Source organism: Drosophila sulfurigaster, chromosome 3, assembly GCF_023558435.1.
Source record: "Drosophila sulfurigaster albostrigata strain 15112-1811.04 chromosome 3, ASM2355843v2, whole genome shotgun sequence".
NCBI classification, from domain to species: domain Eukaryota; kingdom Metazoa; phylum Arthropoda; class Insecta; order Diptera; family Drosophilidae; genus Drosophila; species Drosophila sulfurigaster.
The window spans coordinates 14023179-14048680 of NC_084883.1; the positions used below are offsets into that span (position 1 = coordinate 14023179).

The 25502-nt window shown below is 41.1% G+C and overlaps 2 protein-coding genes across 4 annotated transcripts in view; one reads left to right on the forward strand and one right to left on the reverse strand.

Moving 5' to 3' along the window:
* The window catches only part of LOC133843444 (uncharacterized), a 55672-nt gene extending 44323 nt beyond the window's left edge, over positions 1 to 11349 (reverse strand). Inside the window, exons 1-2 of one of the 2 annotated variants that reach the window (XM_062277001.1) lie at positions 11275 to 11349; positions 5980 to 8465 (exon numbers count right to left, since the gene is read on the reverse strand). In XM_062277001.1, coding sequence (XP_062132985.1) covers positions 5980 to 7431 — 1452 coding nt within the window. In that variant the 5' untranslated portion in view covers positions 7432 to 8465; positions 11275 to 11349. Of the gene's footprint in view, positions 1 to 5979; positions 8466 to 11087 lie in introns of both variants that reach the window. The other variant, XM_062277000.1, reaches the window with a different exon arrangement.
* Positions 11350 to 21246: 9897 nt separating this feature from the next.
* On the forward strand, positions 21247 to 25247 carry LOC133843462 (solute carrier family 35 member F5). Of its 2 annotated transcripts, none has more exons than XM_062277034.1 (8): positions 21247 to 21406; positions 22615 to 22968; positions 23021 to 23161; positions 23224 to 23277; positions 23338 to 23654; positions 23720 to 23985; positions 24048 to 24459; positions 24519 to 25247. In XM_062277034.1, exons 2-8 carry the CDS (start codon positions 22879 to 22881, stop codon positions 24565 to 24567), a joined length of 1329 nt encoding a protein of 442 aa, XP_062133018.1. In that variant the 5' UTR covers positions 21247 to 21406; positions 22615 to 22878; the 3' UTR covers positions 24568 to 25247. The 2 variants fall into 2 exon arrangements, with proteins under 2 accessions (XP_062133018.1, XP_062133019.1); XM_062277035.1 differs by lacking the exon at positions 21247 to 21406 and adding an exon at positions 21593 to 21609.
* The last annotated feature ends 255 nt before the right edge of the window (positions 25248 to 25502 follow it).

Genomic DNA, 25502 nt, shown 5'->3' on the forward strand with positions numbered 1-25502 from the left:
TTAATATTATACACAATTAAAATACCGCAAAAATACTACAAATATACCAAAGGCTTTATTTAGTATATATACATATATAGTACTACATTTAAGAGTGAAAATGTACCATATCTCAATCTCTAATAGTCTTTAAGATCTAGGTGTTCATACGGACAGACGGATAAAGGACATATATATTTTATAGGGTCGGAGATGCCTCCTTGTGCCTGTTGCATACATTTCTTGCAGATTAAAGTTATAATACCCTTTTACCCTATAAGTAACGGGTATAAAAATTATAATAAAACAAAGCCTGCAGCTTTGTTTCAATTTCAATCGTCATAAAATGCAAAAATCTATATTACGTGCACTAAAGTTTTAAAATTGCGCTCGTAATACTTTCGTTTAGCGGATTGAGGCGTGACAAGTTCCCAAAATAACTCACCAGCAAATTTAGTGGCTCCAATCAGCAGACATTAAGTCGATTGTATCATTATAATGACTTTGCAACTAAGGTGATATACCCTTGAACTGTTTGTGATGCCGAGTATTAAAACAGAGCATAACGCACAACAGAAAAATCAAAAAGGCCACGACACGCAGATGGAGAAACAGACGCATCGAAAACGGAGGCAGAGACGGAGAAGGAGGCGGAGACGGAGGCGAAGGTTGCCACTGAGGCGCACTTGACAGGCACTCATGACATGCGCTGAGTGCATGCATATGTAGCAGAGGCAGCAGCAGTAGCAGCCGTAGCAGCCGTAGCAGCCGTAGCAGCCATAGCAGTCAGCTATGCAACATAAACCATGTGCACAATAACCCACCTAGCACTTGACAACAGGCAATGGCAACTCGGCAATGGGTCGAGGAGCAGCAGCAACCACAACGCAAAGCATCAACACATCAACAGGCCGCGACTGCAGTCTCAACCTCTGTCGATGTCGATGTGGATGTCGCTGTCGATGCCAGAGCCAGAGCCGAGCTTGTTGCCGATGAGAGAAGAAGAACGAGGCCTCATCAGAAATTCCGCACTCGCACTTGTATTCCCAATGAGCTGACAGCTGGCATTTGTATGTCTGTCTGCGGCAGCTCGACACACACGCAAGCAAAAAGAGCAAAAAAGGTCCTGTCCTCTTCGCTTGCTACGCCCATTGGTCACATACATCGTAGAGCTACTCGTACACGTCGAGAGAATGTTTACTAATTTGGCATCAAAATCGCTGGTTATGGCTAATTGAAACTGGGCCATTTTGTGCGCTCACTAGATTGTCAACTTAAATTGCGCTGTCAGCTGCACAAAGGCAAAGCAAAAGCAACCGTCGATGACTTGCCAAAAGGATTGCAAAACTTTGACTTTGGCTTTGCTTTTGCCCGTCAGGGCAACATGACGATGGCAAGGACTACACAACTCTCTCTCTCAGCTTCCAGCTCGCCAGCTCATTTGGTATTTTAATTAAAGTTGCCACAATTTGTTGCACAAATACGAATATGAATATGACAATCAGAGCATGCATAAATGCAAACCAAATAAACCAGCAGCCAGCAGCTAGCAGCATGCCTGTAAACAGCCATGTAAATCAGTATTTACGAGGGTTGCCCAAAACTGTACACAAACTGAAAATTATTTGCCATTGGCGCCCAACGTGCGACAATCTGTTGGTGAGCTTGAATTCAATTTTAATAAATATATTTCGGATAGCACTAAAAAATTTGTCGTATAAAAGATTTCAATACATAGGTTTTTAAGCGAAGCAGTAAAACTTTCAATTGGCGCCCAACGTACGTATGTCCACTGAGCACTTATCTACTCAATAAAAGATGGTTAAAATGTCTTTACCTTGTAGTAATATTTTCACTAATATTTAATTATTATAATTTTCTTCATTTTCAGTTATCACTTAAGCGAAATTATCCTATTTGGCGCCCAACGTAAGGCAATGACTGTTACGGTACAACTTTGAGGGTAGTTTACAATTCTGCAAACGAACTCCTCATATCTGGTAATCTGCTTTAATATGTTGTAAAATTATGAAAAATGCTTCATGAATATTTAATGAAATGTAATTTTTGCGTCACCCTCGCGGGCGTTATTTAAGCTTCACCTCGGAAACATTTTACAGGCCATGACAGCCGCTGAAGTTAAATGCATTTAAATGGATTGATTGACTTGATTGTTTAATTGCCACTGGCCGCAAATAACTAACCAAAGGGAGAAGTTACACACAGATTCAACCGACTCGAGAGCGTGTTTTTCCGGATACACGTGGATGGGTGAGCATTGATTGAAAATCGATAAGCGTGCGCGTGTGCTGCTCAAATGTAATTGAAAGGCTCAAGTAATGGCCAAGTAACAGCTATTAATTGGCATTGAAAGTCACTGTCCATCTGTCAGTGAAATAAAAGAGCACACACAGCCAAATGGAAACTTTCATGTCACTTTCTGCTTAAAGATCTAATTGTTTTTAGTCGAGAATGAGAGCGCACGAAAGTTGACCAGGGAACGGAGAGCAGAACAAAACAAACAACAATAATGGCAATGGTCAAACTCGAATGCCAATGCAATCGCAATCAAAAGGCCATTGAGCAATGCCGCGAAATTGAATTAGATTTGCATAGGAAAACAGGCAAAACGACGAAGCCACCAGCAGCAACCACGATGTCGACGACGACGGCGACGACGCTGTTAATAAATATTAAAATTTGAATTATACTTGGCAACCCAATGAGAATTTTATGCGCGCTGATAAAAAAAAGGCCACCCAAGGCATTTCATTTTGTGGTCGAACTGAAACTGGAGCTAAAGATGGCAGACAGAGGCGGGTTGGGGGAAAACTGGAGAAGTGGGAGACATCTTTAGGTGTGGTCGGGCATTTTGGCAACGTTTCAAATGCCGGCCTGTGATTTGAAGAGTGTTCACAAAGCCAAGGGCTAAAAAAAACACAAAAATACATCCATATATATATACTTGTGCATATATATATTTATGTGAAAAGAGGAGAATGTAATGAAAATGCAAAAAGTGACGACGAATTGAAAGTTTTCAACGTCTTTATCTTCCTTTTTTTCTTGCTCAGTCGCTGGCACAATTACCAAAGCCATTTTCGTTGATTTGTAACACATTGCAGATGATCATCACGCTTATGATGATGACGATGATGATGATGATGAGGAGGCGATGATGATGGCGTACAACTTGGCTGTCGTGAAAGTAGAAACTTGAGTGGCCCAAGATGTGGCGCAATTGTCACACAAACACTTTGCATGCACAATCAGAGCCGCGCCATAAGCAGCAGCATACTATAGGATGAATGAATGAATGAAGGAAAGAAAGCAACGAACGAAGAACGAACCCCTCACGATTGAGTGCCCTCTAATATTTGCTGCTACCTCACAATGCTGCTCTGCTGCTCAAGTTGAGTAGCGCACTAGTAATAAAAGTATATGGAAACTTGCTCGCTTGACACTGGCAAGTTTTTTGGCCAATTTGTTGCCAAAGAAATGTTTCGAGTGAAACAACAGCTGCTGCATTTTGTGTTTGCTGTTTAATTGCGTTTAAAGGAAACAATTGTTGAAAAATTGCACATTCACTATTTGCCCAATTGGCCATTGGCGAATTGTAAATGTCGACGAAGCGAAACGAATGTGGCATAAATTAACAAATATTATTCATTGCATGCTTGCCTACCTCACAAAATGGGGTATACCATATGCAACAATTGAAAAGAGTGCTCGTAAATTTACAACTTACAATTTGTTTACTCTTCTTATAAAAAAGAAAGAGAAATTTGAATGAAATGCGGGTACTTATTAAAAAACGAAAATATCCGTAAAACAAGCTGAACTTTTATTTGGTAGGTATCTCATAGTCAGAGTGCCAGCTGATGGCATTTTTCGATAACATTGCATGGCAATAAGCCCCCAGAGAGATTCATTTAAAATGCACAATGGCTGGCGCCAATAAATTTCACATGCCGTGACGTTGTCTGTGCATTGCATATGGTTAATTACAATGTTGCCAAAATCAGTTTTCATATTTTTTTCCTGTGTTTTGTTCAATTGAAAACAGAACGAAAATGACTAACAGAGCAACCGAAAGCTGCTTGTGTGTCTGGCAAAACAAAAAGAGCTGCAATAAAACGTATAGATCTGTATTTATGTGGCCAGTTTTCAATAAACGAGAATTGCAAACTATTTGTACACATTTAATCTGTGCTTTGTTCTGACAAGAAAAGTGTCGAATATATTGAAACTGGGAGAGTCACCGAATTTTTAATGCACTGTGCAGGCTTTAGAATGATTAGAGAAGCAAAATACGTATACGTAATATTTATAATTTATTGCAAACATTTTCTTTAAAATCTGATTGACTTATCAAGCAAATTTATAGAATACTTTTTAATGCTGAATATACGAAAATTGAAGAGAAAAATGATTAAATTGATACAATTTAATAAACCAGGTATCAGATAGTGTTAAAATTGTGTTTTCACACACTCATACAAATTGCACACAAATGCAAACTTTTCAGAGCAGCAATATACACAATAAATTCTAGAGATACACAATAAATTCTCGAGAATTCCACAAATTTAATATAATTTAATAAACAAGCTTTCGTTTAAAGTACACTAAAATTGTATCTACTCACAATAATAATAATAACTTTTTAGAGCATTCAACAATATAATGAAAATTGTGAATTACTGAATACACAAAAATATCTTAGGAAAACCGATGAAATTGATACAATTTAATAATCAAAGTATGACTGAAAAGTCCTAACTAGTGGAAATCCTGTAATACGTATACGTAATATTGCAAATTAATATCGAAATATTGAAATTCACTGTAAAAATTGTGTTTAAAATTTGAATTGTCAAGCAATTCGATTTAATGAATAATACAAATATATTCTGATTAAATTTATATAACTTATTTAGCCAACTAACGCTGCCAACGACTTATGAAAATTTCTTAGCATACTTTTCAGAGAATTCAACTCAATAATATTACGTATACGTAATTAACCAATGAACAACGAAAAATTGTGTATACTTAATATTTGAAATTCACTATAAAAAATTGTGTTTGAAAGCTGATTTAATTATTAAGCAAAACTTTTTAGCCCGATTAAATTGATATAAATTGGTAAGCAGCTAACACTGAAAATATTTAAAATTTCTTAGCATACTTTTCAGAGAGTTCAATGCAAATTCTGTGATACGTATACGTAATATTGCAATGTACTACGAAAAATTATGTATACTTAATATTCGAAATTAGGAAGCTTCTTGAGAAATCCTATTAAATTGTTATAATTTAGTAAGCAAGCTAACGCTGCAAAAAAGTGTTAAGCACTTATGAAAAATGCATAGCATATTAATGAGAGCAGGCAATCAAATTATAGAATTTTGCTGCAACGTATAAAAGTCTGTGTATACTTAATATTCGAAATTTCCTAATAGAATTTAGTATTCAATTGAATTATCCAGTAAATCCTTTATTTTTTATTCCTACATTTTACTGTAGTCAGCTGTTACTCTGATTATAATCTTTTACTACAGGCTAATATGGTTTATAAAAATTGCATAGCATATTTTTGAGAAATTCTCTGCTACGTATACGTGATATTGCAATGTGTTGCAAGAGTCGTTGGACAACTATGCGAATTAAATGTAAGGGTAAAATGGGAAACGAATCCTGGCCATTGTCAGTGGCTTTATGTTCGCGTCTTGCGCGTGGCCTCCACTCCGCATTCGCCTTGGCACAATACACGTAATTATGTGCATGTGGCCAATATGGCTTCGCTCAGTTGTCGATTGTCGACAGACTGCTCAGCAATTGTTTTGCGTTCTGTGAATGCGCCTTGCGTCTGTCTTGTGCTCTTAGCTACATACAAGGCCAGCCAGAGATATTGCACACATTTAATTGTGTCACAATCAATAAGCAACTCGTTGTTGTTGTGGGATTCGAGAGTGAGTGTCTCACACTCTTACTTACCTGCAAGTCGGTGCCAGTTGTGCCGGGCTGTGCCAGATCACAAGCTGATATCCAAGGATTAAGGCGTGTTATGGCGGTCGCAGTGCCGAGTATGGATTTCTTGAGGTCCACAGCAGGCTTTGATGCTGTTGTTGCTGTTGTTGTTGCTGGGTTTGTTGTTGTTGGTGTTGCAACAGCGGCCGCCAAAGTGCCACCGTCCCTTTGGGCAATTGCAATCAGATGCGACGCATAAGCGTCGTTGCCCCTGCTCCGCTCCTCACCTGTCTCACGTTTGTTGTTGTTGCTGATGCTAATACTTTCCTCCTCGGCGTGTTGCTCGTTGTGTTGCGCATGCAGCACGCTTTCATCGACTAATCGACTCTCGTCCTGTTGCTGCGACTCGGGCTCCGGCTCCGGCTCCGATTCCGGCTGCTCCAACTTTTGATCCAACTGTGGTTGCTGTTGCGGTTGTGTCAGGGAGAGATTGTAATCTTCCTCTTCGGCAGCAGCGGTCTCGGCGTCTTCGCTCAACTTGATCAAACGATCAAAGGACTCCTCCGACAGCAGATCGTCCTCAGCGACCAGCGCAAAGATGTCCTCGTCCGCTACCACGTCTGCGTCCGCCTCGGTATCAGTGTCTTCCTCCAAAGCACGCGACGAGGCGTACTGCACGGGCAGACCGCTGTTATCCTCTTCACGCTCACTCTCACGCTCTCGCTCCTGTTCCTGTTCCTGCTCCGTTTCAGGCTCAACGTCGTCGTTCTCGCTGATGAGCGTCGCCTCGCTGGACTCTGGCACAACCGCCGCCGACTCTGTGCCGCCTCCGCTGCTGCTGCCGCTTCCGCCGCCACCCGTGCCCCTTCCGTCGATGTCTTGACCGCCCGCTTGCCGTGTGGCCTCGTCGACACTGCGGGCACGTCGCGTCGATGAGGCAAGCAACGATTCGTCGTCGTCGTCGTTGGGTGCGTGCAGCGTTGGTCGGCGATAGAAATCAAAATTGAGCGGCGGTCGATCGTCAGCGTGGTGGGCGTAACTGTGAATGGGCGTGTGCGTGTGTGGGCTGTGACTGTGGCTGTGACTGTGTGTGTGGTGGCTGTTAGAATGGTCGGCGGTGTCGCTGCTGCTGGGACGGCCGCCGTCACCAGGGCTACCGTCGCCGAATGTTGGCAGCAGAAATGTGAAGCCGCCACCAGCGTTGAAGTTGAACGACTCGCTGCTGCCGCTGGCCGAGTCGTAGGTGGACGGTAACGTTGCTGCTGTCGCTGATAATGTTGCTGTCGTCGTTGTTATTGCTGGTGGTATTGTTGTTGCTCTGGTTCCTGTTTCTGTGGTTGAATCTGTGGTTGTTCCTCCAGTTGTTGTTAGTAGTAACGAGCTGCTGCTGCTGCCGCTGCTGCTGCTGCTGGTGCTGGCACGCCGAGCCCCCGAAATAAACGCAAGCGCCATCACGACCAGCCCGGGTCCTGGCCGCATATTGACCTCGGGTTCGGCGGTGCTAGCATGGTGCAGGCCCGCTTGAGACGCGCTTGCGACTCCAATTCAATGCGAGTAATGATGGGCTCATGGCCCCATCATCATCATTAATATGTGGGTTTCGTTTCGATCTGTTGCTGCTGCTGCTGCTGCCGCTGCTGCACCCGCTGCTGTGCCCGCTGCTGCTGCTGCTGCGTCTCCTCCGCTGCCTTAAAGGCGGCTCCAAGCGTATCCTGGCAACTGCTTGGCTCGTCTCTCAACACTCCGGCTAGCGGCATGAATCCCCACGGTTCTGCAGTTGCACTTGGAGCACAGGCACACACGCTATCACGCTATCAGCCAACAGATGGCGCTCAATGCTCGATGTTACTTTCAATTTCAATTTCAATTAACATGCACTGCAGTTTTTAGTCGTGGCTCGCACAGCTGATCGGCTCATTCTCTCTACACATGGCAGGCTCGGCAGCAAGCAGTTCAAAATGAAGTTTAACGCGAAGGGAAGGAGGGGGAGAAAACACACAAAGCAACGTAACGTATCGAACGTAAGTGAGTGCAACGCAACGTAACGTAACGCAACGAAACGAAAGTCCCGATTACTTGTAAGCTTGCGAACGATAAACGATTTTTATATGCCACTGATATCGATAACACAAAACATTTTGTAACACTTGCATTTGCAGGAATTTCTTTTTTCTCTTTTTTAATTATTAAGAATATTTTATGTTATTATTGCTGTTGTTGTTGTTGGGGCCGAAGTAGCTGCTGCGTTTTTTTTTGGTGCTTGGTTACTATTTAATTTGCTGTTGATGATGTTATTATTATTCCTGCTGCTGCTTTTGTTGTATTAGTAGTTGATGTTGTTACTGCAGTTGTTGTTGTTGTTGTTATTGCGACACTGCTGCACATTAACCTTGAAATTGAAATTCGTGTGTGTCGTGTGTGTTTTTTGCTTATTTTGTTGTTGTTGTTGCTGTTGCATACTTTTTGGACATTATTGCCTCACACGAAGGTCACATAGCAGCAATTTTGCTGGACTGCAAAACATTATCAATTACCATATATTACATTTACTATTATCATTTATTGTTTAATGAGTTTTTTTTTTTCGTTCATTATTTTTTATTGGAAAACAAAAGACTTTTAAGGTTGCCGCAGAGCTCGTTGCGTTTTCGAAACAAAATTTTCGGTTTCGTTTTCGCTTCTTTCGCTCCTCCCCAACCCCAACCCCCACCCCACCTCAAATCGACAAAACACCTCGCCCTGTATCGCACACGCTACTCAGCTCTCGCTCTCGCTGTCGCTGTCGCAATCTCGCTCTCGCTCTCTGTTGGCATCTTTCTTGAAAACGCCAACGCAACGCAACGGACAACGGTAGCAGAGCTCGTTGTTATGCGCCCACGCTCCAAGCTAAGCTGCGCGCTCTCTTTTGTGTGTGACATCGTCAGCAAAACGGCAGCAGCATCGCTCTTTTTTGTATTTTGAAATAGCATTACATGCGTTGAACGCTTTGAACGCAATCCAAAGCAATTGCCAGCACTTATAAAATGCAGTTTGATGACAGAGATTTATGAAACAAACAAAAAAGAAACTTGCATTTTGCATTGTCTGTGCACATGCAGAATAACAACAACAGCGATGGTGTGCAAGTGACACAGCAGCCAGCTTTAAGCGAGCCAATAAGCGAGTGTGAGAGAACGAGAGAGAAAGCATCTAGTGTGGGAGCAGCTCGACGACGAGCACATGACGAACACGAAGTAAAACGAAGCAGCCGCAGCAGCCACCGCACAAAGAAGAACGCCGAAAAAACGTCGCTGGCACACGCACACACACACTCTCTCTCGTACAGAGATACGAATTGTGAGACAGCAGCACACACACACACACAGCGCAAAGAAATTTATATAATTCGCAGCAGCAGCCAGCGACCGACGCTGCCTATGATGCCTGGTGCTTCTGCTGCTGCTGCTGCCTTGCTGCTTTTGTTGTTGTTGTTGCCGTTGTTATCGCTGCAAACACAAAACAGCGGACGAGCCGCTCGTGGGTGGTGGTAAAGCAGTTGGTATAAGTGTATGCGCGTATGCCTGTATAAGTGGAAGTGTGTATGTGTGTGAGTAGTTACTTAGGGCAGCCAGGCAAGCACTCGGCGTGCCTTTTGTAGCAGCATGAAGTAGTCACCGTCTTCTTTGTCACTGTACGTGTGTTAGTGTTGGTGGTAAGTACGCATGTATGTAAGCATGTAAGTATGTATGTATATGTATTGTAGATATTATGCCAGCGCCAAAGACGACAGCGACTGCGGCGCCTGCATGTGGATTTGACTTGTGTATTGGTATTTGTGTTAGCTGCTGCTACTGCTGCTGTTTCTGCTACCGCTGATTGTCCAACAACAAATGCAAAATGTTCTTTTTGTTTCGAGCACGAAGAATCGTTTCAGATTTTTAATGTATGTGTACTTTTCATTTTAATTTTTTTTTTCAGATTTTCTTTCTTGTTGCTGCGTGCGTGTCACAAAAGAAGCTGCGCTTTTTAAAAATAATAATCATAAGTCGAGTGGATGAGAATGGAATGTTTTATTTCCATGGGCACTCTGGCCACACTGTGCGTGTGTATTTGTTAACTTTCACTTTTGTTTTATTTGCTGCTGCGTTGACACTGCGCACACACACATATACACTGTAGCACTCACACGGACACACACATAGACCCGCCATCGTACATGTATGTATAGGTATTTTCTCTTTTTTTTTTGTGGTGCGTTTGTGTGTGTGTGTGTGTACTACTTCGGGTTTGCTGTTTCTCTGTACGGCGGCTGCTTATATAAGCCCGGAACATGGCACAAAAAACTATTCGCAACGAACTTTGCGCTGTATATGTTTATTTCTAATTTTCTTTTCTCTCTTCTGTTTTTTTGTTTGCCTGCAATTTCGTTTTGCGTTTGTTTATGCAACGTGGTCACACTTTTGTGACCAGTATCAAGTATTTTTCACATATTATATAACACTTTTGCAATTAACGTTTGGAGGGCTTAATGTGGTGGCAGTCGATACATCACTGTTATTCGATTCGCATGTACACATATTAGTTTCAGATCTATCGATCGCGATTTATCGAAGACACGTTTGCAAAGCGCTTTCGTGTTACGTATAAAACTAACTAACTAAACGTGTGTACATAATTACAATGTATGCGAGTGTGTGTGTGTGTGTGCGTATGCGTTTGTCTGTCTGTCTCTCTATATATGTGTGTCTGTGTGGGTATTTCTTCCAAGAGCGCAGCATCAACTGCCGTAACGGTCGCGTGGGCGGAGGCTGAGGCTAAGGGAGAAGAGGTGCTGTGCTGGTTGCTTGGCAGTTGGGTGAGCTTATGGGGAAGGGGAGGTGAAGGCGCGATGTAGACAGTGGCCATTGAGAGTTATGCTTAGCAGCTTTTGATTAGTTGAACACCAACAAAAAATGGTAAAACGACAAAAATCGCTAAAATGACACCGCGTTCTTTTTGCTCAGCCACTCGTATTTATCAACGATAACGATAAATTATCAATTGACATTTGCTTGGGTTTTTCCTGCTCGATTAGCAACATTTCACTTGTTTTTTTTCTTTTTCGTTTGGTTTCTTTTTTTTTGTAGGTGCTTGCGTTGTGTTATTACTTGTATTACATTTTGTGCTAAGGCATTTTTTGTTATCGATTTGCATTGATTGGTTTTTTGTTGGATGTTATTCTATGTATTTATAAAATTATTAATTTTTGCTTTTTTTGTTTCTTATAGATATTTTTTTTTTTTTGGTTCTTTTGCTGCTTGACTCTTTTTTGGACAAACAGTTGCGCGACGACGCAGGATATACCGTTACAATCCTGCTTCTTGCTGATGGCCCCAAACGGCACTGACTGTGCCACAAATTGCAGATGGCGCTTAACTGGAATATGCCAATGGCCCGAGCTGCCCATGGGGCAACACGAACACAACGGCCGCCTCGCGCTCAGGCGCTGACACGCACACGAAAAGAGAGCGAGAGCGAGAGCGCAGAGAACGAACGGAACGGAGAGTGTGCGAGAGAGAGTGTGCTTAATATGGCGCTCTTCAGCTCACGCGCTCTCGCTTTGTGTGACAGTTCGAATGGAAGGATTTCCAGTGCTGTTAACTTAACAGCTTCGAAACGCGATTGCTTCTATGCGTGTATGTATGTTTGTGTGTGTGTGTGCGTCGCTGTTGAGATGAAGCAAGAAAAATTACTTGCTGCAGGGCACTTAATCACTAATGACAGCAACGTCAGCAGCGACTGCGACTGCGGCAGCGACGGCAAAACGCGACTGCGGTGCCTGAACCTCAACTCACTCAAAGTGCGTTGGCGTTGGTGTTGGCGTTGGCTTGGTGGGTCTCCACTTGACTCGAGTCGAATTGACTCGACACTAGACTCGGATTACGTCCTTTTGCTTGAACTGAAACTTGGGCTTTTGCCTTTGCCTTTGCTCCTGCTTTATTCAGTCCCAGTTCTATTCTCTTCTGTTCTGTTCTGTCATTCTCCGTGCTTGTATGTGTCTGTGTGTAAGTTGCATGCTCGGCGCGTTTCGTTACGGCGTTTTGTTTCACTTGGCCTAAATGTCTAATACCCTATAATGTCGTTTAATCCCACTCAACGTGCTTTAGTTTCGCTTTGCAGCTTACAAAGGCATGTAAGGCGAATCCGTTGCAGTTGACAGTTCCAAATGAACTCATTCGATATGGAGAGAATAACACAACTGTCGCTCTCTCTCTCTCTGTCTTGCTCTCCGCTATCTCTGTCCTTCGCTTTTTTTTTGTACGAGCTTTAATTTCAATTGAAAATACTGTAGCATAACTTTGAGCGCAAGCTGTCAAACTTGCTAATCACAAACTAAACAGCATTCAAACAGAACTGAAACTGAAACTGAGAATGAGAATGAAACTCGGCCACAAAACTCACTCGACAGTTGATATCAGAGAACTTGCCACACAACAATCCAAGGACACACGACCTTCAGCAGCAGCAGCAACAGCAGCAGTACTCGTAAAATAGACAGACAGTTGATGTTGATGCCGTGTTGATGCTGCCCTGAATAATTAACCTTTCTTAATTAGCTTAAGTAACTGTGCCACAAATCACATGCAAGTGGCAAGTGGCAGGCCCATTGCTTGCCCCATTGCTATGATCGTAGACACCTCTCCCCATCTTTCCCTCTCTCTCTCTCTCTATCTCTCTTTTTCGTGTCTCTAATGTGTTCGCCAATGTTAATCATCGAAATTAATCAATTTTGTCGAGTTTGTGCTTGGGGATTTTGTGATATTTGAAATGACAATATAAAGTGGGTTTTGATTTCAATAAGTTTCTGGCTATGGACAGCACTGATTAGAATCCTCAACGTGGGGGATTTACAGTGATTTCCATGGTGGATTTTCACTTGGCCCATGGCCACACCCGACACCCTCGATGCTGATAAGGATAAGGAACAGTAAAAGTAAAAGTGAACGAGCGACAAAAGAAAACCAGTAAAGAGCTGCACTTGAGTGTGCTCGACTGTGACATACCGAGTGCTTAATATCGACAATACACGAAATTATAAACAACTTCCATTTAATATAAATGATTTTACTTTCTCCTTATAAATAATTTCTATTCACAATTCTACCAAGAAACAAAAATTATTCTGTTGAAGAAATTTGTTAAACTGAGGAACAATTAAACACAAAAAAAACTAAAAGCTGATTTTTGCTCCACAATATGAATTTAAAATACATAAAAGTCAAATCTTGTCTGTATATTTAAAAAATATATTTTGAGGACCCATATCATTTAATATTCTTAAAAATTTTAAAATTTAAGAAATTGTTATCAGCTTGAGTTCCATAATAAGTATTGTGAATATTTATGTATTTGTGTATTAAGTTAAATTTATCATGCGATATTTACATATAAAAAAAGATTGTAAATAATATAAAAATAAAAAAAAAAACTTATTTGTTAAGTACTAATATTACATATAAGGTTTCTTCATTTTTACTCTATTATGTTATAATTAATAACCTTAGGTCTTATAGTCACTGAGATCAAGGAGTTCTTCTATCAAATCAAAATCTAAAATTCCTCTACTTCACACTCTGTCATAATACCCATCTGTTCTAAGGATAGCGGGTATAGAAAAACTTAAAAACAGCGCGACACACACACAAACAAACAAAAAAAAAAGGGACGCAACGAAGAAGAATCCCACATAATTTGGCTTGGAAACCATTTTGCTTCAATTTATGCGCATTCCAATCAATAACTGTGACACATGCAACCAACCAACCAACAACCAACGAACCAGGCAAGGACATCAGCAGCAGCAGAAGCAGCAGCGGCAGCCACCAAGGAGAGTGAAAGTGCTAAGATATGCCCCAAGGCAGAGGCGCCCAAAGAGCTAAAGAGGAAGAGCAAGTGGCAGAGGAGCTTGGCCAGCTTCGTAGGAGACACAAACACAAATACAGACAAACACACACACACACAGAGACAAGCACATGCTAACACACGCACAAGCGTGCTGTGAAGGGGGGTGTAGGGAACGGGGAGCAGAGAGAGAGGAATGGATATGAATGTGTCAAACTTATGCGGGCATAGAGCTGAATGTGTGTGCGTGCAGAAATTGATAAGAAACAAAATAACCCTGAAAGAAGAAATTTCTGAGAGCGACTCTGAGTTTGTCTCTGCACGTGTGCGTGTGTCTGTATGTGTGCTTGTGTGCGTGAGAGAAAATGGAAAACAAAACCAAAAGATGCCTGCACAAATAACAATACAACTGCTAACAACTACAACAACATCAACTCAATTCTGAGAAAATTCTATTACCAGTTCAACTATATGTACATCTCTTTTTTTTTTTGTTTTATTTTTTTTTTGTGAAGCAAATTTGCGTATGCTGATCAAAGAGTTTTGGCTTTTGCTGCACAGATTAATTGCTACCGATAACAAAGCAAGAAGCCAGTATAAAATACTGATCCTGATGGTATTTTTTAGGTACTCAAAGCTGGTAAAGGTAATTTAATATTTTATCAACATAACAAACATGGAATTGAAAACTCAACAGCTAACAGCAACAACAAACAATTTGCAGCTGCAGACAGCATCATAATATCATCATAACATTTGACGGCAGTTGACAAGTCTGGCTGCGCTATCGGTTATCGCAATCGTAATCGAAATCAGCGTCTACCTTAGCGCACAGCGCACACACATACATAGACGACCACTGCACAGACATTGAGATAACCGTTACAAGGACGCGCCGCTGTCGCTGGCATCGCTGCCGTCGCTGCTGCTGCTGTAACGAAACTGGGCAACGAAAGGAAGCGGCAAGGATTTTGCGCAGTTTAGCTGACAGTGTAAGTAAGTGGCGGACGGGCGGGCAGGCGAACGGGCGAAACAGCGACTTCTGCTCTTTTTGCACGCACAGCAACAACAGAAGCAACGACAAATAAGCAAAAGCAAAAAAAAAAACAGGCAGCAGCAGCAGCAGGCAAAGCCAACGCAAGTTTTGTGAATGAAATTTCGCGCACAAACAATGCTAAGGTGGCACACACACCCATCCACCCACACACATACACCATACACATACGCACTGGGTAAAGAGACAGATGCTCACTCACTCTCACTCACACACTCGCTCGCTCACGTTCTCTGACAAAGTCACGCGGCAGGCGTATGCAGCAAATAGGCAAAGGGGAGACGTGAAGGGGGGAGAAGGGGAGCTCAGGAAACTGGAGGAGCCCCAAAAAGCAAAAGCAAACAATGCCGCGCTCTGTGTGTTTGGGTTCAAAGCTTCAACAAAAAATACAACAAAAACAAAAGCAAAAAAGAAACGAACGAAACGAAACGTAAGCAAAGCAAAGCGGAACGCTTGGAATGGGTTGGACTCTTCTTAATGGAGGAGGGGCGGGGGAAAGAGAGTTAGCAATAGGGAGATCCCAAAAGGGAATCGACATCTGCCGCCGGGCAAGCAAGCAGGCAGACTGTCGCTCTCGCGGGTGTGGTGACTTGCCTTAGACTATGCCTTTCCCTCTGCCTTTGCCTCAGCCTTCGTTGTGGGCGGGAAGTTTGAAGCTCTTGGAATGCTGCTGGAAGGCACAAGGCAACAACTAAACTAATGCTCAGCGTTTATCGATGATGACGGTACACGCAGCGTTTTGCGGCGCTTGACCCACAAATACTTCTATTGCTGTCGCTGCCGCCGCTGCTGCTGTTGCTGCGTCAATATAATTATGTTAACCTCTGGCCTCTGTCTGGCGAGCGCACATTGATAATCATGTTGATGGGGTGATGCTGCCCCGATAAGAAAGCTCAGAGCAGAGTGCAATAAAAGTGAATGGAAGGGTTTATTGCTGGAAAATGATCCTCGAGCTAGCTAATCATAGACAAATTCATGTCAATAAGAAGTGCCATTAAAAGCATATTTGAGGTAACTTTTATTAAGTATATTTAAATATTTGATTCTCTAATTTTTCATTTATTTTTGTAAACTCTTTAATTCATTAAATCTTGAATCAAGTGTTTGCTAAACATTAAAAAGAAAAATAAAAAATCATCGCAATTTTTTGCACATAGAATATGAATATTCGAATATGAGCTTATTTTTTTCTAAAGATTATATTCATATAGTTTTATATATATAATTGAAAAATATTTGCATATGTTTGCTCCATTAAAAATGCAATAAAAATAAATTCAAATATATAATCATTAAATAAATATATCTTATTTCAAATTGTTGGTTTTAAAATTTGAAGTTTTATTATACAATTTGTTATGTAATTAGGTTCACGATTAAAAATGCAATAAAATAAATTCAAATATATAATCATTTTGAAATAAATACATCTTATTTAAAATTGTAAACTTGAAAATTAAAAAAAAAAAAAGTTTTCTAATAAAATTTGTTTGTTTGTTATTTCCAAGAAATAAAGTATTTACAAATTGTGGAGAATTTCTTCAAGGAATTGAATGTTGTTTCAATCTAGCTTGAAGATTAAGATAAAAAATTTACATGTCAAAAATTTAAAATAAATAAATTGGTATGTCAAAATATTCAGAAAATTGCAATTCGGTGTAAAAAATAAGTACACAATGGTGGAACAAATTCTCAAGAAATTCATACGTATTTACAAATAACATTAGATCAGCTTAAAACGTGCCCTGAAGAAGAAGAAGAGATGAAATTTGTGATACGTACTATGTACATATATCTAACGTATGCTATGTGTGTGTGTGTAAGGTTGTTTGTGTGCGTTCACTTATTTATGTACATAGTTCACCTAAAAGTATGCAGTGGCTTTTATGCTCGTCGTAGCGCATTCGCTGGCCACACACACACACACACACACCAACACATGGAACATACTCCCACAATTTCACATGTAGAACACACACACGTGTAAAGCTGCACGTAAAATGTAAATTCATGTGTGTGTATGTGTGTGTGTGTGTGTGCGTTGGGTGATAAAGCCATAGATATAGCTTGGCCTGCATGAGTGTGGATAATGGCGCGCCGAAAAGTCGAAACGCACACAACCAACACACACACACTCACTCACACCCACACCATACGCACTCACACATGTGCGCACATAATAAGGTGCGATTTGTCTCGCGCATAAAACGAAATTTCCTGCAAATACACACAGTATCACAGACACACTCGCACACACACACACACACACATGAGAATGTACAACAGCTCTACTTGGTAGCTGAATGGCTGGCCAACAATGGTCGCTTCTGCTGGCTGCGAGGTGGGTCGCAAGGTGTGGGGGAGGGATGGGGAGGGGGCAGTTTCGATTGCTTTGTTGCTTGTAGATGACAGCGTGCCGATGTCTCTCTGTACCACAGCAAGTGAGTGTGAGTGTGTGTGTGAGGGGATGAGTGGGTGGGGAATAGTGCGAGTGAGAGGTGCGGAGGTGTGGGGACATCTTCTTTGTAGGTTAAGGCTCGTGTCAAAGCAAGGCAAACTGTGCGACAAAAGGCGTAAGGCGCTAGGCGTGGCAAACTCGTTTGCCATAATTATTGCTTTTGTTGGGCGCTCACTCGCTTGGTGGCTCGCCTGCAGCCGATACCCGACCCGCATTATTATTTTAACCGGAAATGTGTGTGTTGCCCCAGCCCAGTTCACACTACGAGCTATATGGCTGTGACACTCTGCGAGTGTGTGTTAGTGTGTGTGTGTGGTTGCCTGTGTTACGTGTATAAAATTTGTGAACTGGATGAACTTTTTTGTGCACGCTTTTGGCGGAAGCTTTCACTGTGTGCGTGTGTGTGCATGTGTGTGTGCCGGCGACAACATTTAGCAAATTTTTTATGACAATGTCGCTTGGCATCTATCTATCGTGCTCTCTTTCTCTCTTTCGCTCGCCTGCTCTCTTGCGCTCTTGTTCTGTGTCGCCCCAAAAGCCAGCTGCTCTGCTCGGGAGTAACCTCAGCTGCTGACAGCGCCCACTTTTATGACAAATATTATGTTAAAGACCGAATATGCGCTACGCCATAAAAGTCAATCATTTTTCATTTCGCTTTGCGCGGCGTCGTCGTCGTCGACGTCGTCGTTGTCGTTCTCGTTGTTGTCATTTCCTTCTACTTCTTCTTCTTCTTTTTGTTGCCGCGCTGTCACTCTCACAGCCATTCACACAAAAAAGCAAGCTCCTCTCCTCTGCCCCCACTCATCACCCCACTCAGCCATCATTTTAATGCTGCTGTTCGCCTTTGGCTTCGCTGCCTCGCTCTACTTCTCTGCTCTGCTCTCCTCTCCTTTCCTCACCACTCTCATCTCATCACGTCTCTTTCTTTCTTGTGTCCGCTGGGGACATTTAATTTTTGGCGGTCATTCGTTGTGATTTTCCTTGATATGCGATATAGTATTTTATGTACAGTTCGTCTATATGTATGTATAAGTGTATGTGTGTGTGTGTGTGTGTGGGTGTGAGTGTGTTTTTGTTTGTGTGCGTGTGTATTCATCGTTCTTCTTTACTGGCTTGGCTTGGCTAACCGTTCGTTTGTTGTTGATATTTGGCGCGGCTTGCTTCAATTTATGTTCTGTTTGCCTTTCTTGTCGAGTTTTACTTGTTCTTGTTTTCCATTCTCTTTTTTCTCTCGATTCTTCTTTTTTTACATTTTTAAAGGACCTTTTTTTTGGGTGTGGAGCATTTACTGGATCACATTTTGTTGTTGTATTGATAAGTTCATTTAATGGGCACGGCCTGACATGCCCGCTTCCTGTACCCAAATACACCCATGCATACATACAGTGAGTATATGTATGTGTGTGTGTATGACATACATACGTGTGTATGTGTTTGGCATTTGTTTGAGTGCGTTGCGCCTAATGAGTTTAATGCTTTGTTATCAGCGCTGTAATCTGCTTATGTAATATGCGGCCAAAACTTCAACATAATTGAATCACAAATTATGTCATTTTGTGTGTTATTCTTTTTATACACATACACACACACACACTTACGCGCACACAGAAGGCTCAACTTTAAACGCATTAATTGCCAGATTGCTGGCAAAGTAAGTGACTGGCAATTAAAAATTGCGCTGATAGCGGACTTTACGACACCCGCTTTGTGATTAAACGCATTAACGTTTAGCAAATGACTTTGTGATATATACAAGCGAAACTTCAACATCCTACCAGTGATCTAGTCTGCTATTTGCAATTATTTGTATTTGTTTACATTTCCCTAGATAATTGATTTTAAGATTAAGCATGTTTGCATATGGGTCAGAGCGAGACAACACCATATTGCGAAAGATCAAAAGCGGCCATTTACAATATTGCCTTTGCTTACAGTTAGGCACAGTGCTGCCAGATTGTTTAACTTTCGATTAAGCTTACAAACATGTCTGCCAGAGTGAGACAACAGCATATTGTGAAAGATCGAAACAGCCATTTGTAATTATTGGCTTTGTTTGTAATTGGCTGCAGTTGATTTACGATTAAGCTTATTAACTTGTCTGCCAGAGTGAAACAGCAACATATACAAATGGGTCGAAGCGGCCATTTGTAATAGCTTTGTTTATTTCATTGCGTTGCACTGCTGTCACATAGTTGAAATATAAACTAGAATTGTGAACCCCCAATTTTATTGTCTGCCGCAATCGTTTAACATAGCAACTGTCATAAAGCAATTATTATCAATAATGCCACACCTGAGATGGGACTATATTTGTTTTTAGAGCAATTTTCAATACTGTAAGTACACATGCCCCGGGGGCTAGGCCACCAACAATTCGCTCATTCTCTCGCTCTGTATCTCCGTCTCTCTCTCGCACTCTGTTGCTCCCTAGGATTCCTGTCAATGACGGAAGGCCACTTTCATTTTGTAGGAAAAGCAAATGAAACTTAACGGAAAAGAAAATTACATCATGCTCGTTTCAATGGGTCGACATAATATTATTTTCCTTGGTTTTTTCTTCTTCGTTCATTTTTTTTCTCTCTTTTTGCAACCCCGTCCCCCACCATAGCACCCAATGTATGGAGCCATATCCACGTGCACAACCATTCGTTGCTGTTGCTATGTGTGCGTGTTCGAGTGTGTGTGTGAGTGAGTGTGTCTGTGTGCTTCATCATCATCTTCCGGAGTGCGTCTCGAGGCTCCCGCTTTCTGTCGATTTTTTATTTATTTATTTTATGCCTACGCACATACGCGCCAAGCAGTTTGACAGGTGTCGCCGACTGAGTGGCTGACTAGCTGACTGCAGGGCATAGCTGGGTGAACAGTGGGCTGGGGAAGGGAAAGAGCAGCACTTCGCGGGCGTGGCTGCCTCAAGAGGGGAGGTGAACGGAGGGAAGAAGAGAAGGAGAGTCGATGAAAAATGTGTCCCTATTATTCTTTGAATTGTTTTATGCGGCATTTATACGCTTATTTTTGTTGTCTTTTAATAGACGTGGCAAAGTGCGCCAAAAACAAAAGGCGACATCATTCGCTGGGGCTACTTTACGTACCACACCCAGCTACCTCACCGCCCTCCGCTTGTGGGGGCGCCTGTGTCTGTGTCTGCTGGCGTTTTATCATCATCCAATCAGTAGATAAATAACACATAAAATGAGGTGCTTAATCGGGTTTGAAGTGATGAAAGTGAAACTGTGCCGAATTTTGCTTGTGGTCGTCTCGTCTCGTCTCTCAGTTTCTATCAATGTGTGCGTGCCTGTGTGTGTGTGTCTGTGACAACGCCACAAGCGATGCGTTGCCTTTGTCTTTGGCGTAACAACTTTATATTTGGATATCTATTACATACACACACCTATACACACACACGCACTACAGTAAATGTGCGTGCCGCATAGCGTTTTTCTTGGCAAGACACCTAAGAGGATGTCACTTGCGCGTGACAACATAATTCAAGATTAAATGCTACGCGTAGACAAGTAATTTGTCAACATTTATAAGCATTATCGGCAAATTACAGCCATTGACGTAAAAGCACACAAGGAGCCTCACATTTTGAATTTCCCGCACAATTCGTTGTGTGTCTTATCGATAACTTAACGCACGATACATCAAAGTAGTTGGCAACGCATGCACACATCGACTGCGGGGCGATTGTTATCGTTTTGCAAGCAACAAGGTCAATCGAATAAATGTAATAACTCTTAAAACGGTATTAATATATTTATAGAATTTTTATTATTGTCATTGCCTTTATAAAGAAATAAAACTTGGGCTAAGATTAATATACTAAACAGTTTTCAGGTGCCACGACTGAACGATACTATCGCTTGACGATGTTTGCGTCGTTCAGTGTGTGGCCTACAAATGCAGACAGCTGTATGTTTTTTTTGTATTGCGAGTGAACGAAAATCGAACAAAACAGTATTATTCGGTCCGCGAAACATATTAACCATACAATATTAATTAGCAGTAAATTATTAAAAGAAAAGAGCATTGCGTAAGCTGCAATTTGCGAACAACTGCAATTGCAAAGTTATAACATAAAGGTACACAACCATATTTAACTAATGCAGCAGCCGCCCCCGAAGCTCAGCTTAACGATGTGGAAGGCGATAAAAGCCGCATAAATTAAATAGAAAACAACAAAGCAGCAAGCAATGCAAGGCAAATTGCAAGTGGGATTTTTTTTAAATATATATAGACTTCCTGCGAATCGTTTAATGTGTGCAATAAAGACTTGTTGATTGTGGTAAAAAATAATATAAAAAAATTAAAAAATAAAGTGACTGACGCTACAACATCGCATATTGATTTTGTTGCGTATTTGTATTGCATTTGTCGCCTTGCAATTGAAAATGGTATTTGTTTATTAAACAAAGCTGAATTTCCCTAATGATTATACGCATTAACTGGAGTTTTATCAGCTTATCAGCTACGTATTAGTTTTCAGTCTGACGCCGTGCGAACTGTTTTATTATCGGTCATTTATTGCTTGTGATTATTAATAAATAAACAAACAGAAAACGGGAGAGACGTCGTTAAATTATTAAGTGCTGCGCATTGACGCTGAAGAGGCTCAAAGACGCTAATTGAGAAGATTGGCTGATAATCAAATTGGCTACGCGATTTGTGACTCAATCTCAATCAGAAGTACCTAAATTAAATCATCAAGTTGTTTACACCATAACGGCACTTAAAAGAGATTAATGAGAGTGTGCTCGACTGTCAGATACTCGTTACCAAATATTAAAAGTGACCTAGGAAAATTGAAAATCTTTAAATATATTTAATTTGCAATTTAATGACTTAAATCTGGTTAAAAATTAAAAGAAATACGATAATAATTAAAAATATAACTAGAAATTTAAACAGATCAATCATGAATTAAAAGATCCTTTATGTGCCTTCCAATTCTAGTCACTTGCAACTTGCTTTTTATCTATTTGTGATTGCCGAAAGAGGCGTGGTCAACTATTATAAACAATAATAGTTGTGTGCAATACTACAAATTATTGTGCCCAACTCTTGTAGCTCTAGCTTTAAAAATATCGGAGATCGAAAGCGTCAAATGAACGGACAGACAGCCAGACGGACATACAAAATAGAATCTAGATACTGCCTCCTAGTGTGATTTAAATGAATGCCACCAAAAATCAATAAATGCAATGCCAATGGCTTTGTTTGCTTGACACGCGTTTGTTTCCATGCAACTGCAAAACATTTAACATATACTATATACATTCATATGTTACAGCAATGTTTACCAACGGAGCCGTGGAAAACATCAGCTTTAATTCGCCATCGCCAACATGTAATTGAAAAACAGTCGGAAAAGTGTGTGAGTTGTGTTTTTCCAGCTCTAGATAAAACGTCAAACATGACACAGAAAAGTTGGCGGCATAAGCGCAAATAATTGTTCAACGCACTCGCAACTAAAGCGATAAAGCTAACAACAACAGTAACTTAACACATACCATAAAAGAGTATAAATAAATCGCATTGTAAGGTAACAATTAATATGCTGGGACGCACACAGAAGCTGCTGTTTGGCCTCTCTATCCTCCTGCTCGTCAACATCCTTTGGGTGTCGTCCAGTGAATTAAGCAAGGTAAATTCAATTCTTAACTCAAATGTCATTGATTTCAACAAACTTTCAACAGTTTCTCTACGAGGATGACAAGTATGACAAGCCCTTCTTTTGCACATACTTCAAGACGTCGATGTTCAGTATTTATTTGCTCATCATTGGCATCATCGCACCCTGGAAAGAGTCCTGTGAACGTCAGAATGGCAACTATGTGGTTTGTATATTGCTGTTATCAGCTATTCATCCAGTGATTTAACTTATCTTTTGCTGTTGCAGATGATGGATCAGAATGGAGACGACGAGAACTATTATTCGAATCAAGCCGCCTTGGTAAACATTCCATATTTTATGGCAACGGAGCTATGTTCTTACCTGTCTCATCTTTTGCAGGGCGATCCCACCTTTGTGCCCATACGTGTGGCACATCCCATCAATGGCGTCATCTCGGGCACCGAAAGCGATGACTCCAGTGTGCGCACCGTGCGCTTCTGCAAAATGGCCGAGGTGCGCGAGATGTCGGCGCATGAGGCCACAGACGCCTTGATGGCACGTCTCTCTTATGCCGCCAGCATGCGCATTCGACGCCAGAAGTCGCATCACAAGACAGCCAAGACAGCGCTGCTCTTCAGTTTGCTCTGGGTCGCAGCCAATTGCTTTGCGCAATTGGCGCTGGACATGGACGAGCAGCCGATGATAACGCTTGTCAGGTGGGTTTAAGATCGCAACCGTTCATAACAGTTGACAACAAATCTAATTATATTTTATCGTATAGATCAACCTCGGCCACGCTGTTTGTCGTTTTGCTGGCCGCCGTATTTCCCTCGGCAACGGGCGATAAATTGACCATTACAAAGGTCATAGCGGTGGCCATGAATATTGGCGGTATTGTGGCCACCAGCATCAACGATCTGCACGACTCCAAAACAACGCGTGGCATTCTATTGGCGCTATTCAGCGCCTTCTTCTATGCCTCGTACTTGGTGTTTGTTAAGCGAAAAAGCGACACCGAGGAGAAGGTGGACATCCCGCTGTTCTTTGGTTTGTGACATTTACATTTATCCATTCATTGTATTCCTTTCTAAATTGTTGCTTGCTTTCAGGCTTTGTTGGTCTTTGGAATCTGCTGCTGCTGTGGCCCATTTTCTTTATACTGCATTTCACCAAGATCGAAACATTCGAGCTGCCCAGCCAGGGACAGTTTGCCTTGCTCTTTCTCAATGGCTTCTTTTGCACCATGCTTGCGGTGGCTCTGTGGCTGTGGGGCTGCTTTCTCACTTCGTCTCTGATTGGCACACTGGCCATGTCATTGCAGATACCGCTAGCGATTGCCTTTGATATACTGTTGAGGGGCAAAGCATTTACATCGTTGCACTGGATGGGTTCGTTGGGCCTATTTTTGTCGCTACTACTTGTTGTGCTACTGATGCGCAACGATGATTCAGATCCGCTAATGAAACTGTTTAAAGTTGTATATAGAAAAGTCTGCGGTTGCCATAAAGCGAGTATTGTGCGGTGAGTGAAATTCGTATTATCTATTTATGCTTTACTATTTGTGCGTTCTATTTGTGTAGAGTCACCGATGATGAACAACAGGAATCTCTGATTAATAGCAGTGATTAAAAGTCTGACAACGACAACAATGTGGCAGAAGGGACGCTTTTGAAAAACGCGCTTCTAAAATTCAAATTGCTCACTGCAATGCAAATCCAAAACTTGGCTGTTCACGACTTCGTTTCGAATCGTTCTTTAATCTATAGCGACAAAAGATATATATAGTATATATATGTGTGTGTGTAGTTGTAGATGATATTCCGCACAACTTTCATATATTTACCATATATGCATATATATTGTATATGTTAGAAGTTGATCTTGATTTGCACTTTTACGTACTACTAAGATAATACTATATTTATTGCCTACCTATTGTATTTTTCTGTAAATAGCTTTAGTCCTAGTGTGTATCTCTATGTGATAGGTCTTACATTTTGCTGAAGCTCATTTCAAAATTATTATTTCTCTTATACCTATGATAATTGTGCTAATTTTATGTTTATACTGTGCATAGCCTAATCTTTAATATAGTACTCGACTCTATAATGTACACAAACCATCGAAATGTTTAAGAATTCACCGTCTGATATTCTCTTCACATTTACAATAGCGCGGGTAACAAACATAGAATAAAATATACATTTTAAACTTAGATGTTTATAATGCAACCTGAAAACCTAATCGTATTCAAATGCACATAATTATATGTTAAATATAACACAATAAAAATAAATATTAAGTTGTAATTGTTTCCTGATTTTTAAGTTCGATATATATACATTTATTATGGCCTCAAAAATACGAAAATTAATTTGTTTTCAAAATTAGCTAGTTGTCTTAATATTGACTATTGTTTTTAAACAGCTAACTCAAGTTGGAAATAAATGTTAATCCACAATAAGATTATCCCATGCGTAATTAATAAAAAACAATTATATTGTATAACTTATGTGTTTTATTTTGTAATGTAAAAAGTATAAAAGTGCAAAACGTCATATCAT

Excerpts from the sequence above, each read along its gene's own strand:
- LOC133843462 (XM_062277034.1), top strand. The coding sequence starts at position 22,879 with ATGCTGGGACGCACACAGAAGCTGCTGTTTGGCCTCTCTATCCTCCTG. Across the intron at positions 23,278-23,337 it reads ATTCGAATCAAGCCGCCTTG|GGCGATCCCACCTTTGTGCC; the intron begins GTAAACATTCCA and ends CATCTTTTGCAG. Across the intron at positions 23,986-24,047 it reads GGACATCCCGCTGTTCTTTG|GCTTTGTTGGTCTTTGGAAT; the intron begins GTTTGTGACATT and ends GCTTGCTTTCAG.